Source organism: Schistocerca piceifrons, chromosome 1 (assembly GCF_021461385.2).
Source record: "Schistocerca piceifrons isolate TAMUIC-IGC-003096 chromosome 1, iqSchPice1.1, whole genome shotgun sequence".
NCBI classification, from domain to species: Eukaryota; Metazoa; Arthropoda; class Insecta; order Orthoptera; family Acrididae; genus Schistocerca; species Schistocerca piceifrons.
The window spans coordinates 1,039,918,699-1,039,936,162 of NC_060138.1; the positions used below are offsets into that span (position 1 = coordinate 1,039,918,699).

General features: G+C 46.4%; 1 protein-coding gene across 1 annotated transcript in view; it reads right to left on the reverse strand.

Moving 5' to 3' along the window:
• LOC124777398 (cadherin-86C-like) overlaps positions 1 to 15,558 on the reverse strand; it is a 286,282-nt gene extending 270,724 nt beyond the window's left edge. Inside the window, exons 1-2 of the mRNA XM_047252795.1 lie at positions 15,543 to 15,558; positions 14,914 to 15,144 (exon numbers count right to left, since the gene is read on the reverse strand). Of these exons, the coding sequence (XP_047108751.1) occupies positions 14,914 to 15,144; positions 15,543 to 15,558 (247 nt within the window). The remainder of the gene's footprint in view (positions 1 to 14,913; positions 15,145 to 15,542) is intronic.
• Positions 15,559 to 17,464: the final 1,906 nt, after the last annotated feature.

Sequence of the window (17,464 nt, forward strand, 5' to 3'; positions counted from 1 at the left end):
CCAAAGGTACAAACACAGATAAATACGAGTCTCCGGCAGCTCACTCAGAAACTGGGTGAATATGGTAAAAATTTGCATATTTTATTCGTTGATTTTAAGAAGGCCTATGATTGCCTACATCGCAAGAGCTCAACTGTTTAAGGGAGTTTGGCATAACAGAGAAACTCATCAATCTGATAAAGATCTGTCTGAACGAAATGCGTGCAAAGGTGAAGATGGGAAATCGCGTAACTGAGGAGTTTGAAATTGTGACAGGACTCAGGCAAGGAGATGGGTTGTCCCCTATACTGTTAAACTTTGCCCTCGAGAAGACGTACGTGACACCTTCCAAGAGAAGGAAGGGATTGAAATCGAAGGAAAGAAACTAGTGTACTTAGCCTATGCAGACGACATCTGTTTACTCTCTAGGTCGGAAGAGGAGTTGGAGCAAATGACCAAAGCACTAAAGGAGCCTGCCAGCAAATTGGGGCTAAACATAAACGAAGCCAAGACAGAGTACCTCGTTATGACGCGTGGCCATTGTCAGACTGCTGATCATCTACAATCACTGCAGGTCGGGGACCAGTCCTACAAGAGAGTGCAAGAATTCAAATACCTAGGGGCACTTTTCACTGAGAATTCGTCATGTGAAGCAGAGATCAATGCCAGAATACAAGCTGGAAACCGATCTTACCACAGCCTAGCACAACTATTTCGGTCCAGGTATCTCTCCAGACAGTTCAAGATTCGACTGTACAAAACGCTGATCCAGCCTATTGTTCTATATGGCTGCGAGACATGGAGTAGTCGGAAACAGAACTTCCATAAGCTCCTTGTTTTTGAGAGAAAAGTGCTTCGGAAGATCTTCGGGCCGGTTCTGGATGCAGATACAGGGGAATGGAGGATCAGATACAACCAAGAGCTTGAGGAAATATACCAACAGCCCAACATAACAGGAACTGTCAAAGCCAAACGAATGCAGTGGGCCGGCCATGTGGCCTGGATGGAAGATCACAGATGGCTTCGGAAGCTCCTGGATTTCACACCTGCAGGAAAAAGACCGCCAGGGAGACCCAAGAAGCGTTGGACGGATGGACGCCATGAAAATTTAAACCAAGTGTCAATAGATTTGAACGGATGGGGGATAGCAGCAATGGACAGAATACAGTGGAGGAGGAAACTTGTAGATGCGTGCGGTCCACTGTGCCTGATCACGTAGTGGTAGTAGTAGTTTGAAAAATCCGTGCAAAAATAAAAACTACTTACGTCTTTGGGGTAAACCTTTTTTCATTTTTCGTCATAGTCTCCTTTTAGACTTATACACTTCGTCCAACGCTGTTCTAATTTGTTGATCCATTCCGAATAATAGGAATTTTCCAAGTCTGCAAAGTAAGTATTAGTTTCTGCAATCACCTCCTCGTTTGAATAAAATATTTGTCCCGCCAGCCATTTATTCAAATTGGGAAACAAATAGTAGTCCGAGGGAGCCAGGTCTGGAGAATAGGGGGGGGGGGGGGATTTGAAACGATTTGGAATCCTATTTCCATTAATTTTGGGACCACAACTGCTGAGGTGTCTGCTGGTGCATTGTCGTGATGGAAGAGGACTTTTTACGGTCCGATCGCCAGCGTTTTTCTTGCAGCTCGGTTTTCAAACGCTCCAGTGACGATGAATAATATACACCTGTAATAGTTTTACCCTTTTCCAGATAGTTCGATGAGGATTATCCCTTGCAAATCCCAAAAGACAGTCGCCATAACCTTTCCGGCCGAAGGACTGGTCTTCGCCTTTTTTGGTGCAGATTCTCCCTTGGTAACCCATTGTTTAGATTGTTGTTTGGTCTCAGGAGTATAGTAATGTATCCATTTTTCATCTACAGTGACGAAACGATGCTTAAAGTCCTGCGGATTCTTCCTGAAGAGCTGCAAACCACCCTTGCAACACTTCACAGGATTCCGTTTTTGGTCAAGCGTGAGTAATCGCGGAATCGATCTTGCGGAGAGCTTTCTCATGTCCAAATGTTTATGCAAAATGTTATGTACCCGTTCATTCGAGATGCCCACAGCACTAGCAGTCTTACGCACCTTAACTATTCTGTCATCCATCACCATATCAAGGATTTTATCAATGATTTCTGGAGTTGTAACCTCCACAGGGCGTCCAGAACGTCCAGCATCACTTGTGCCCATATGATCACTCCAAAAATTTTGAAACCAGTTGTAAACAGTTCTAATCGAAGGTGCAGAGTCACCGTAATGTTCATCCTGCTTCTCTTTAGTCGCCTAAGGCGTTTTGCCTTTCATAAAGTAATGTTTAATCACTACACGAAATTCTTCTTCGTTCGATTCTTGACAGTTACTCGACTTCCTTGATTCACACGAATGCCAAACACAAAGAAATAGGCCAATATGGCTGAAACTTGGTGTGCGTTATTTCCAAAGATGCTACTAACTAAACATGACCTCGATACGCGCCGGTGGTGCCATCTCTCGGAGTTTGCACGGACTTTTCAAACGCCCCTCGTACAATGCACGGAAATATATCAAGAAGTTATAAAGAGGTAAAAAACGAAAGCGAATATTTACAAGGATAAAAACAGTTCAGGTAAATGAATCTCTCATGACATTGTTTGACACTGGATAAATTCCAGTGTATTAAGTTCTACACAGGATATTTAGGTCGCACTCAGTTAACACAACAATATTCACACTAATGGGAAGTCTGTAGAAGTAAGGACCATCATGTAAAAACACCGAAGAGTCAGTCTAAGACCTTAACGATAAACCGAGCAAGGTGGCGTAGCTGTAGCACACCGGACTCACACTCGGGAGGACGACAGTTCGTACACGCATACAATGGGTTTGAGTGATTTCCCTACATCGCTTCGGACAAATGCCGAGATGGTTCCTTTGAACGAGTACGGCCGATTTCCTTCCACATCCTTCCCTAATCCAAGCTTATGCTCCGTCTCTAATGACCTCGATGTCGACAGGTATTAAACACCAATCTCCTCCTTTACTAAACCTTTTCGTCATTTGATACCAAGTGTATTGATGATGAGTTAACTGATGATGGCAGGAGACTATATTGTCTTTGGCGAATTTATTTTGGTAGTTTCTCGTGTAAACAAAAAGTGAAATCGAAACTGCCAGTTGATGCGTACCCATCGAGCTGCAGGTCGATTTTGCACGCATCGATTTCACTTGTTTCGAACCAGGGGCCGTGTGTATGTAAGGGGAGCGACGGCGGCAGTGAGGACGTGGTGGCCTGGAGGAAGGCTGTGAACACCGTGCGGTCTAAGGTGCTGCAGTCATGGACTGTGCGGCTGGTTCCGGCGGAGGTTCGAGCCCTTCCTCGGGCATGGGTGTCTGTGTTGAGACTGTCAGCTGCGGCGATGACAGGCACCACGGCTGAATCGAGCTGCGCGGCCAGCTGTTTGTGAACCACGGTTTGTTTGGCGGCTTGATGGCCGATGTGAGGGGGGGGGGGGGGGGAGGTTCGCTTCTTCACTTTGCTTCCAAGGAACGTCAAAAACAAAAATATGGTGAAATTTTCTGTCTGTTTATTCATCACTTTATTAATGTATAAATCTTGAGGTACCCTCGTGTGTCTAAAATTGTCACGATTCTGTGAGGCGCTTTGGAGAGCGTAAGGTACGTAGTGGCGTAATTATTTCTAGTGCTGTGTTTGTTCTTGAGCCTTGTGATGACAAGTTATCAACGAATTTAATGGCAAAATGTACATGTTAAGAAATTGTTTTTGGCAAGTCCCCTAATCATATATTTCCGGTATGTTGTAGACAAGGACCAAATTGCTTCCTGGCGAAGTGGCGTGTGTGTGCGGCCAGTGCCACCCCTATCTGTGGACTAGACAGGCAAACAGTTGTCTGGTAGTACTTTAAGAACGACAGCATTCGGTAACTCAAAATGGTTCAAATGGCTCTAAGCACTATGGGACTTAACATCTGAGGTCATCAGTCCCCTAGACTCAGAACTACTTAAACCTAACTAACCTAAGGACATCACACACATCCATGCTCGAGGCAGGATTCGAACCTGCGACCGTAGCAGCCGCGAGGTTCCGGACGGAAGGGCCTAGAACAGCTCGGCCACAGCGACCGGCCATTCAGTAACTGTATTGTGATTCAGCATTCTGCTTAATCTTGCGTGTTACCCATCACGCACGCCATCCTACCTAATTATTAACAGGTGGAGTTAGTGTTCTTGTAATCGGTGGGTCGCTTAACTGCTCGGAAAATAACAAATATTTAACGTAGTTAGGCTGCTAATAAGAAGTTTCTGTTGAAAGTTTTGGTATATTAACCTGTACCTTAAATCATTGTCTACGGCTACGACCGTGCTGGTTTCAATTGTAAATTCAATTGTAAATACCCTGTTATTGTCTAGCAAGAATACTGGGGGAGCTCGGCCATAGTTGTCAGAGGTTGATAATTAAGCTCTAATATTTCGATTTTGGTGTGCTAACTCTGTTCAGTATTAGATTTTAAATTTTCTGAAGTTGTTCTTGAGAACCTAATTTAATTCTGCAAGAGGGTTAATTCTTATAACGGCATTTTGCTGGCCTCGTTCTGTTTATGCTTATACTTGTATTTTGGTGTGCTCCTCTGTTCTTATTAAATTCAAATTTTCTGAAGTTATTCTTGAGGACCTGGAGCAAGTAGTAATTTAATTCCGCAAGAGGCTTAAATTTTTTTTGCCTGTTTTAAGTTTTTCTATATTTTGGAATGTAAATTTTAAGTTTTAATTTAAAGAATTAGCTGGACACTAAGAGTGTTGTACGGCTAGTGCCGTATGTTGGTGGAAGGTATTTTCCTTAATCGTTGTGATCAGTGCTAAAGTAGTTGCACGTGTAACAAATAAAAAAGGATTTTGTCAAAACATTTTGCCACTTCCAATCCAGGAACCTCGTATCCTAGCTTCACCGGCTCTGTCAATTTTCTTTCGTCTTGCGGAAAGGGATCCCACCATTACATATATAGACAAACAACCTCACTGGGGCGCATTATTCAATACCTTATAGCGACATTAAGTTTTTAAAGGAAAACTGTGTGATCATTTCTGTTATGTACACTTTATATTAATAGTCTATAAATCTAAATTTAGACACTCGTTTGATTATGCTGTGGCTGGTTACAATTTCTTGATAGTAATATTAGCGCTAGATCTGGTTTTTAAAATAAGCAATCTAATATGACAATCACGTATGATGTGGCCCTTCATATGTTATCTTTACCCTGTGGTAATGATTGATTAACAAACTATGGTGTAAATGAATGCTAGCTGACAATTTGTATCTATTTTTAACCAATTTCAACCAATTTTATGTTGTGAATACCACGTACATTACTTTTATGTTGTGACTGATGTTCGCTTTTACACACATCATGGATTGTTATGCAAAATTATGCGGCTGCTTAGCGTCTAGGTATTGCAGATGTTTGTACCTTCTTATCGAGGGATAGGGGTTTTTCTATATTTGTAATGGCAACGTTGTTTTTCACTTTCTGTTCACATGAGTAACTTCCAGAGTTGTTCGACAAAGATAGTCTAGTCTCCTGCAACCAGCAGTTATCATCGATATCCTTTGTATCATATGATGAAAAAGTTTAGCGAAGTTCTTTGACTAACTCTTCAGTGTTTGTACTTTGACAGTACTTAGTACTCTAGCCTTCTCTTTAGTGTATATACTGTCCTGTTAACTAATGTCGCTACTGAGTACACCTTATGTGTAGAACTTCCTGCACTGGAATATATTGCGTTTTATAACACCTGAGATGTATCCACTGTCAGATAATGTCATGAGAGATGTATTTACTTTAATTTTTTTTAAATCTTGTAAGTATTGAGTTCGTTTTTTACCTTTTATAATTTCTTAACTTTTTTGTGCACTGTATTTATCTGTGTTTCAACCTTTGGATGACTGTCTAAGACCGAAACCGGTTGATGCTTAGGGTTTTCAATAAAACAGCTCATGGTCAAATATGTATTTCATGAATTATTTGACGGTTCTTAACAATCACATAACAAAAATTTTTAAAATTTAATTATGTTTTAGGTTTTGATGAGTGAGTTTGCGAGTATCGAAGTATGTAACTAAACGGCCGTATCTTTCGACTGAATTGGCTCAGAAGCTTAAATGTTTTACACCGCCAAGGGGCCGTACACCTTAGTATTTGACATAAATTTCAACTTGATATCTCTACTCGTTCCTGAGAAAAGGAGTCTCACCAGACAGAAGGACGGACGGACTGACAGACAGACAACAAAGTCATCCTCTAAAGGTCTCGTTTTTAAAAAAAAGTGAGGCACGGAACCGCAAAAATTAATATTTGTTTGTCTGTTCGTATTTGATGTAATCAGAAATGTTAATCATCTCAAGATGGCCATGGTTCCCCCGAACAGGTTATGGCATTGAAATAATGTATTTTAAAATTAACTGTGCCCATTCATAAAATATGTTTATGAAGTGTTGCCCCGTAGCTCGTATAAGTTTTAAAAATTCCATTTACCACCTTCAGTTACTGATAAAATTCTCTATTTACATAACTGGTTTCTGTCGACTGACCATCATCAGGTTCATATAAATATTCACAGAAGTATGTTAGGCAAAGCATAAAATCATTAATATCAGATGATAAAGCCATGAATTAGATAGCGTTATCGCCGTTTGAAGTTATAATATGAATGAGCGCACTACCTAGCACAGTTTTTATAGATTCACGAAGTAATTTATGTCAGATGTGATAACGGTGTTTAATTAGTTGTTTTATCATGTGACTTTAATGATTTTATATTTCACCTAACATGATGCTGTGAATACTTCCATAAACATGATGATGGTCAATCAACAAAAACTAGTTGTGTAAATAAAGAATTTTATCAGGAGCTCCAGGTGGTAACACGACATTTTTCAGACGGGTAAAATAAGTGCCTCAATTTCCGCTTGAATTATTCACTTCGGACCACATCTAAATTTCAGGTTGTTAATCATTACAAAATTACTTAATACCTCATTATCAGATCTGTAGACCAAACATATAGGATTTTTCACCGTAAACTAGGATTTTCAAACAGTAATGTCTTTAGTCCGTCCACGACGTCCCAGGGCTTTATTCCAGAGTGTTACTGATTGCTTTGAGCCAGCTGAAACTTTGATAGATCTCTCTTGCTGGTGTACATTAGTGTACCACATTACCAGTTTCCCCCCACGGGTCTTGGGGTTAGAATAGGCTCGAGGTACTCTTGCCTGGCGCAAGAGGCGACTAAAAGGAGTCTCACACGTTTCGGCGTTGATGTGGTGGTACCCTGTCGAGTTTGACCTCCATTTCTCCAAATTTTCCCGAAGAGTGAGCCAATTGGGGGAAGAGTGCCTTACATGGTGCATCGTGTCCATCATGCGCTGAGACATTTAGCATCCTTCGTCGACGTGGATCTGCACTTCCACTCATTCTCCTGCTGTTGGGCGAGTTCACCCTCCTGGGTGCGTTTTCCTCCATCCACTGTGCAGTATCCTTTTCTATGCTGACAATGATTATGGACCTGTTTGCTTGGTTGTACCTGATATCCAGCACAGTACCCAGTCCGTTGTGGTGGATCCGCCATGTAACCTGTTGGTTGTAGCCCCCTGATCACATAGGGATCGCTCTGCTGATGCCTGCGCCGTTAACTCTCCACATATGCCAAGGAGTAGATGCCCGTCACCCTGGGGCATCGAGACTCCCGGCAATGGCCATCCTGCCAGATGGCCTTTGCTGCGGCTGGGTGGCGCCCCTGGTTGGAGCAGGTGGCATCAGGGTGGATAACACGTAGTGAAGCGTACCACATCATCACTTGCTGGTAATCTCACACCAGCAGTCCTTAAGTGTTCCAAGTCTCAGTACAACGCTAGGAAGTACGACCCTAAACCATTCCCCTCCCTGGCCACACCATGGGAGGAACACCAGTCTAAGTATGGCAGTGAACCTTATTCGCCTTGGTACCTTGTATGTAGAAGAGCTGATGGGGACTGCTTTGTTTCAATGAAGCCTCAGTTTTTGGTTGAGCATTTAGAGGACAAGTTTGGGGAGATGGATGGCTTGTCCAAAATGTGATCAGGGTCAGTCTTGATAAAAACGGCATCCTCTGCCCAGTCATCAGCATTATTTGCTTGTGACACGCTCGGGGATGTTACCGTTACCATCACACTGCATAAGAACTTAAGTATGGTCCAGGGTATTATATTCCACAGGGACTTTCTTCTGCAGTCTGTCGACGAGTGCCGAGGTGTTCATTTCGTCCGGCGCGTCCATAGGGGTCCGAGGGATAATCAGGTTGCCACCGGTGCGCAGTGAGAGTGACACATTGCCTGAGGACGTCAAGGTGATGGTCTACTGCTGTGATGCCAACCATATATCCCTTCCCCGAGGCGATGCTTTAAGTGCTGGAAGTTTGGCCATATGTCGTCCTGCTGTACTTCCAGTGTCACATGTCGAGATTGTGGATGTCCTTCGCATCCCAATACTCCATGTGCCCCAGCTCCCACGTGTCTCAACTGCAGAGATCATCATTCCCCTTGCTCGCCAGACTGCAGGATTTTACAGCAAGAAAGGAAAATCATGGAATATAAGACCCTGGACCGACTGATCTACACTGAGGCTAAAAGACAATTTGAGCGCCTTCATGCTGTGGCTGTGACCTCCTCTTATGGCGCCACTAAGAGAAAAGTTGCAGCCCTATCAGTTCCACGAATTCCAGTCGGCCAGCCGGCCGGAGTGGCCGTGTGGTTCTAGGCGCTACAGTCAGGAACCGAGCGACCGCTATGGTCACAGGTTCGAATCCTGCCTCGGGCATGGATGTGTGTGATGTCCTTAGGTTAGTTAGGTTTAATTAGTTCTAAGTTCTAGGCGACTGATGGCCTCAGAAGTTAAATCGCATAGTGCTCAGAGCCATTTGAACCATTTTCCAGTCAGCTCTCAGAGCCGGAAGACTGCACCTGCCCCCTTGGTGGTGGGGTACACTTCCCTCTCTGTTGCTCCCACACCACCTACCTTGGGAACACTGCCCTCCATCCCAACCATTGGGGACACCAGTCTCCACTTATAAGCCAGAGAAGTGTAAGTCTTCTTCAGCTCCTTTCGCTAGGAAAGGATCCGTTGGGTCACTGCCTTCCCTGGTTTCTGCTAGTGAAGAAAATGACACCCACCAGTGGCTGAAGTGCCAAAAAGTAGCTGGTCATAGGGCTTCACGATTATCCTCAGTCCCTGAGACTGACTCAGTGAAGCCCTCCCAGCCAGAGAAACCCATGGAGCAGCGAGAGAAACCCAAAAAGAAGACCCCCAAGACCAATGGAATAGCCGTGGCACCCACACCACCGCTACCTACAAGCTCTGCATCTGAGGATGGGGTGGAGATTCTGGCGTCCACTGAGGACCTAGATGAAGCTGGACCCTCAGACACAATGGATATAGACTGCTCCGGAAATAAGTCGGTGGCGGCAGGCGACCCTGAGGCGTAAACTACCTTATTGAATGTTCCATACCTTCCCAGAATCACGATCACAGTATCCTCCAGTGGCATTGCAACGGTTTTTACCACCACCTGGCTGAGCTATGGCAATTGTTAAGCTTTACACCCGTTTTCTGCGTTGCCCTCCAGGAAACCTGGTTCTCAGCAATGTGGACCCCTGCCCTTCGTGGCTGCAGGGGATATTACAAATGTGTCTATGTCCTGAACTTGGTATGTAGTGAGCCTGTGCCCCTTCATATCCGTCTTGAAGCTGTGGCTGTCAGGATAGGGACGATGCAGGAAATAACTGTCTGCAACGTATATCTTCCTCCAGATGGTGCAGTAACCCTGAATGCATTGGCTCAACTCCCTAAACCTTTCCTACTTTTGGGAGATTTTAACGCTTATAACTCCTTGTGGGGTGGCACCGTTCTTACTGGCCAAGGCAGAGATGTCGAAACTTTACTTTCTCGGTTCGACCTCTACCTCTTAAATACTGGGGCCGCCACACATTTCAGTGTGGCTCATGGTAGTTACTCGGCCGTTGATTTATACTTTGCAGCCCAGGACTTCTCCCTTCTATCTACTGGAGGGCACTTGACGACCTGTTAGGTAGTGACCACTTCCCCTTCTTCCTGTCACTTCCCCAGCGTCATGCCCACGGACGCCTACCCAGATGGGCTTTCAACAAGGCAGTCTGGGAAGCCTTCACCTCTGCTGTCACCGCTGAATCTCCCCCACATGGTGCTTTCGATGTTGTGGTTGAGCAGGTAACTACAACGATCGTTTCAGCGGCGGAAAATGCGATCCCTCGTTCTTTGGGGTGCCCTAGCGAAAGTCGGTACCTTGGTGGTTACCGGACATCGCTGAGGCAATTAAAGAGCGTCGGCGAACTATACAGCGACATAAGCGGCACCCTTCCCTAGAGCACCTAATAGCCTTGAAACGGCTCCGCGCCCGCGTTCACCAGCTTATCAAAAGGTGGAAACACGAGTGTTGGGAGAGATATATCTCGACCATTGGGTGCCATACGTCACCTTCTCAAGTCTGGAAGAAGATCAGACGTGTTTTGGGGTACCAGACCACAACAGGTGTCCCTGGCGTTACCATCGATGGCGTGTTATCTACCGATGCAAACACGACTGCCGAGCACTTTGCTGAGCACTATACTCGAGCCTCTGTGTCGGAGAATTACCCCCCCCTCCCCCAGCCTTTCGAATTCTCAAATGGCGGATGGAAGGGTAGTCCTCTTGTTCACTACACGCCATTGTGAACCCTATAACGCCCCATTTACAGAATGGGAGGTCATAAGTGCCCTTGCACATTGCCCCAACACAGCTCCTGGGCGAGATCGGATCCACAGTCAGATGCTGAAACATCTCTCGTCTGGCGACAAGCAACATCTCCTCGTCATCTTCAACCGGATCTGGTGCGATGGCGTCTTTCGATCGCAATGGTGGGAGGGCACCATCATACTAGTGCTCAAATCTGGCAAAATCCTGCTTGATGTGGGAAACTATCGGCGTATCAGCCTCACTAACGTACTTTGTAAGCTTCTAGAACGTATGGTGTGTCGTCGGTTAGGTTGGGTCCTGGAGTTACGTGGCCTACTGGCTCCACGCCATAGCAGTTTCCACCAGGGTTGCTCTACCACTGATAATCTTGGGTCCCTCGAGCCTGCCATCCGAACAGCTTTTTCCAGAGGCCAACACCTTGTTGCCACCTTTTTTTATTTACGAAAACGTATGACGCCACCTGGTGACTCATATCCTTGCACCTTGGGGTCTCCAAGGCCCGCTCCCGATTTTTATCCAAAACTTCCTGTCGCTTCGTACTTTCTGTGTCCAAGTTAGTTCCTTCCATAGCTCCCCCCCCCCCCCCCCCCCCCCAATATCCAGGAGAATGGAGTCCCACAGGGCTCTGTATTGAGTGTATCTCTATTTTTAGTGGCCATTGACAGTCTAGCAGCAGCTGCAGGGCCGTCCGTCGTACCTTCTCTGTATGTAGTCGACTTCTGCATTTCGTACTGCTCCACCAGTACTGGTGTTGCTGAGCGGCGCCTGCATGGTGCCATCCACAAGGCGCAGTCATGGGCTCTAGCCCACGGTTCCAGTTTTCGATCGCAAAGTTATGCAACTCTGTCGGCGTCGTACCGTTCATCTGGAACCAGAACTTTACCTTAATGACGATCCACTCACTGTATTGGAGACATATCGATTCTTGGGATTGGTTTTCGATTCCCAATTGACTTGGCTTCCTCACCTTGGTCAGCTTAAGCGGAAGTGCTGGCAGCACCTCAACGCCCTCCGCTGCCTGAGCAACACCAACTGGGGTGCAGATCACTCTGCGCTGCTGCAGCTCTACAGAGCCCTTGTTTAGTCCCGCCGTGACTATGGGAGTGTGGTTTATGGTTTGGCGGCGCCGTCAGGGTTGCGTTTACTCGACCCGGTGCACCACTTTGGCGTTCGACTAGCGACGAGAGCTTTTAGGACGAGTCCCGTGACCAGCGTCCTGGTGGAGGCTGAGGTCCCTTCATTGAAGGTTAGGTGTGCACAACTGCTCGCCAGTTACGTTGCACACGTTCGTAGTTCTCTTGCGAATCCGAATTACCTTCTCCTTTTCCCACCCACTGTGGTTCATCTCCTGCATCGGCGGCCCTGGTCAGGGCTTACAACTGCAGTTCGCATCCGAGCCCTTCTATCCCAACTGGAGTGCTTGACTTTACCACCTATACTTGAGGTCCATTCACGTACAACTCCATGGTGTACACCCAGGCCGTGGCTCCGCCTGGACCTTTCATATGGCCTAAGGACTCAGTTAACCCCGCGGCTCCTCGCTGGCACTTCCTGTCGATTGTTGACACGTACTGAGGCTATGAAGTAATTTACACTGACGGCTCGATGGCTGATGGTCACGTCAGCTTTGCTTATGTCCATGGAGGACATATTAAACAGCATTCCTTGCCCGATGGCTTCAGTGTTTTCACTGCAGAGCTGGTGGCTACATCTCGTGCTCTTGAGCGCATCTGTTCATGCCCTGGGGAGTTGTTTCTTCTGTGTACTGACCCCTTGAGTAGGCTACAAGCTATCGACCAGTGCTACCCTCGTCATTCTTTGGTAGTGACCATCCAGGAGCTCATTTATGCCCTGGAACGGTCCAGTCGTTCAGTGGTGTGTGTGTGGACCACAGGTCACGTCGGAATCCCAGGAACGAACTTGCCGACAGGCTGGCGAAACAGACTCCGTGGAAACCGCTATGGAGATCAGCTTCTCTGAACCTGACCTGAGTTCTGTCTTACGCCGCAGGGTTTTTCAGCTTTGGAAGACAGAATGACATAACGGTGTGTCATTAAGGAGACTACGAATGTGTGGAAGTCTTCCACGTGGGCCTCTCACAGGGAATCAGTTGTCCTCTGCTGGCTCCGCATTGGCCATAGGAGGCTAATGCATGGTTACCTCCTTCATCGCGACGACCCACCTCGGTGTCGTCCATCTGTTGCTGGACTGCCCACTTTTAGCCACTCTGCTGTTAACACCACAACACAAACTGTTGTGTTTGGAGTGGTACCCTGAGCAGGAAGCTTGGAATTTTGGTGAATTGGATCGCAATGCGTTCAGGAATGGAAGTGCTTCGGTACCGTCAGCGAGTATGTCATGAACCTCGGGAGAGGTCCCACTCTTCCAATGTTTTGGAGGGGCACAGCAGTGTTACCCCTGGCGTCTGATGTCTGGAGCCATCGCATATGGCCTCAGGTCACAGCTGGAAGTGACTGACGGCACAACGGTATATCCACTTAAATCTTATGAAAAAGTATTCTTCCATTATTTTCCAAGAGGACAATGCTCGCTCATCCATACATTTCACTTTTCTCTATGAACTGTCTGCTGATGTTGAGATGCTGCTGTGGCCAGCAATGTCCTCTGATCTATCTTTGATAAACCTGTGTGGACTAAGCCCGGACGTCGTCTCTGTCCCAGTGCTAGAAACTGTTGTGGGGGACCTTGGCTCAGGAAAAGATACAATAGCTTTATGACACCATCGCCAACTGAATCAGTGCAAGTTTCAAGGCCAAAGGGGTGCAACGTCATACTCATACGTGCGTCCATTCTGCCAAGTTATTTTTAAATTTGATTTGATTTTGTAATCACTGAAGTAACATAACACACCCTCTCAACCCGTGAAGATTCATTTTGTTTTGTTCTTCCCTTCTGGGGATTTCACTTTTTTTTCAGACATTGTAGTTAGAATAGAAAATTACACTACTGGCCATTAAAATTGCTACACCAAGAAGAAATGCTGATAATAAACAGGTATTCATTGGACAAATATATGATACTAGAACTGACATTTGATTACATTTTCACGCAATTTGGGTGCATAGATCCTGAGAAATCAGTACCCAGAACAACCACCTCTGGCCGTAATAACGGCCTTGATACGCCTGGGCATAGAGTCAAACAGAGCTTGGATGGCGTGTACAGGTATAGCTGCCCATGCAGCCTCAACACGATACCACAGTTCATCAAGAGTAGTGACTAGCGAATTGTGGCGAGCCAGTTGCTCGGCCACCATTGACCAGACGTTTTCAATTGGTGATACGCCAGTATGGCGATGACGAATACACGCTTCCATTGTGCGTTCACCGCGATGTCGCCAAACACGGATGCGATCATCATGATGCTGTAAACAGAACCTGGATTCACCCAGGTACATCGTTGAGTCCACCATCGCAGGCGCTCCTGTCTGTGATGCAGCGTAAGGGTAACCGCAGCCATGGTCTCCGACCTGATAGTCCATACTGCTGCAAACGTCGTCGAACTGTTCGTGCAGATGGTTGTTGTCTTGCTGACGTCCCCATCTGTTGACTCAGGGATCGCGACGTGGCTGCACGATCCGTCACAGCCATGTGGATAAGATGCCTGTCATCTCGACTGCTAGTGATACGAGGCTGTTGGGATCCAGCACGGCGTTCCGTATTATCCTCCTAAACCCAACGATTCCATATTCCGCTAACAGTCATTGGATCTCGACCAACGCGAGCAGTAATGTCGCGATACGATAAACCGCAATCGCGATAGGCTAAAACCCGACCTTTATCAAAGTCGGAAACGTGATGGTACGCATTTCTGCTCCTTACACGAGGCATCACAACAACGTTTCACCAGGCAACGCCGGTCAACTGCTGTTTGTGCATGAGAAATCGGTTGGAAACTTTCCTCATGTCAGCACGTTGTAGGTGTCGACACCGGCGCCAACCTTGTGTGAATGCTCTGAAAAGCTAATCATTTTCATATCACAGCATCTTCTTCCTGTCGGTTAAATTTCGCGTCTGTAGCACGTCATCTTCGTGGTGTAGCAATTTTAATGGCCAGTAGTGTATGTTTCCTTGGATCAAGTTGGAAGGACGTGAGTCATTTGAGACGGTACTCACCGCTGGTGATGTCGAAGTGCAGGGGGTAGTCGCAGCGCGTGTCGGAGTCAGTGGCGAGCACGCGGTACACGACGGAGCCGACGGGCGCGTCGCTGGGCACCAGCAGGGCGCGCATCTGCGTCGAGAGGTCGATCAGCGGCAGGTTGCTCTGGGAGGGCGTGGCCAGCAGCAGCGCCACCAGCAGACCCACAAGCAGCCGCGGCGCCCGTCTACATTCCCAAAGAGACAGCTCTGAACATGTTGTTGCAAATTAAAATGGTGATCCGCTCAAAGCATGCAGTTGTTGGTTACCTGTCGGTTCGATTAAATCCTCTGGGACCTGCTTAGCTTGGAGGGCAAACAGTGTACGCACATGAACTAGAAATCCTCCTCGTGAGTTCAAGCTCACACTTCTAGCTGCTAGTCCATACACGCTGTCATATAGCAATGACCAGTGGTAGAAAGTACACCGTTGTTGCTGCGTAAACAAACTAGGAAGGAGACAACAAGCAGTTTCCTTTGAACGAGTTCAGGAGTACAGAGGTCAGCTTGAATCAATGATATCGCTTACAGCAAAAAGGTGGCCTATCATTCAGTTTCAACTTGTGTTTCCTACCAGATGAAGATCTGGGACTTATTAATTGTGTTACTGTCGCTCCTTGTCATATTGAAACTGAAAGACTTGTATGCTTTTTGTACGTTGTTTAGTTGGTTGGCTGTTAAGGGACGAAATACCGAGGTCATCACTCCCTCAATCCAGGTTTAGTTTATCCTGTATTAGTGGCATCGGTCAAGGACACGTTTTGATGCTGAAAGTATGTACGACTGGTGAGATTTTGGCATTGAACGCAGTACTGACCCCACAGCTGAGAAAGAATTTACGGAGACGTCTATGGATTGGGATGAGACTTAGGTCAGAGCAGACGAGGGGTCTCCCAGAGTCCATCCAATGGCGGGGGAAGCTCCACCCCACATCCAATCACTGAATCACTGCTAGCCTGATGAAAGGCGACGACAGTGACAGAGCAAAGAATGCCCTCAGGTCAGCAGGTTCAGAACAGTAAAACTGAGAAGGCTAAAAATAATGGTCAGTAATAAAAAAAGAGGAGAGAAATAGGTAAAACAGCAGGTGGGCGTCATCTGGGCTCTGCACGTCATGGGAGTTGACCCACCCAAAGCTGTCCCACCCCTGCACCAGTCGGGTCCAGGCGTAAAGAGCACCCATTATTAAGAGAGTGCTTTGTATACAATAGAAATCATCGTGCAGCAGAAAATGAGGCAAACTGCACGTAAAACAATTAACACAGAGTAAGAGAGCTATGAAAGAGTAAGCCGGTCAAGGACGGGGTCTCTAGACTCAGCATGCAGCAGGAGGTGCTCCAATATGAGCTATCCCGCCCCTGCATCAAAAGTAGCTTCAAACCTTATATCTCAAATTAAAAACAACTTTCACAGAGAGAAAGGAGAACCAGTTCAACCGTTCGTGCACTGTCCGTCAGTATCTGAGGCAAAGAATTCAGAGCGCCATGCTTACCATGGAGAGCCAGAAGAATGTAGCATACCACCAGGATATGAGCTACAGTCTGTAAGGCTTCATAACTACAATGTGGGGGGTCACATAAAATAAAGCTGTGGGTTAGTCTGGTATGATCAATACAGAAGCGACGTAGGACGGTGGATTCCTTCTTGGGGGAATGGAAGGAAGAGCGCCATGCATCTGTAGTCTCGTTGATGGTGCAGAGTTTATTAGAGGGGACAGTAGCCTACCAGATATAACTCCATCTCTGAGTGATCGACATCTTATTTGCACCTGCAAATTCGAATCTGGGACCAACAAAACTACTGGGGTGCAAGTAATGGTTTCTCTAGCCAAATGGTCAGCCAGTTCATTCCCTGGGATACCCACATGACTTGGGACTCAGAGAAAGACAACTGAGCAGTCAGTATGACTAAGTACAGTGAGAAAGCCGTGAATAGTACAGACCACAGGGTGATAATAGGAACATGGGTCAATGGCCTGAAGACTGATCATTGAAACACTACATATTACTAAAATGTAGTTAAGGGAAGCTCTATCAATTAAGTTTAGGGCTCTGTTACGGCTGTCAACTTCACTGTAAAAAAACTACACGTCCCTGGCAACGAACAGTGTTCCTGACCAGTAGGGAATGTAAAAGTGTCCCATATTATCCATGGTTATAGAGCTGCCAGTGTAAAAGATGACACATCATGAACAACTGAGCATAACAAACGCCGAAAGGTCATGGGGTCGATTGAGACTTTAGGAACTTGGAATAAATCGGTCCTAATTCGCGGCTTGTGCACCAACTGAGAGAGGGTGCACCAGAAAACATAGGGAGAACATTACAGGGAGGGGACGCTGAGATCCTGGCAGAAGGCTGTGGGTTCCATTCCATTTGGTAATCCCACCAGAGGGCAGGTATCAGCAGATTAATCCCACTTGAAAGCAAAAAGAATGGGGTACATTGGATGATCAGGGAATTTTCGATTGCTGATTGCACTGGAGACCAAAAGTTGGTATTGTCAGAACTGAAGAGGTAAGATCCCCACT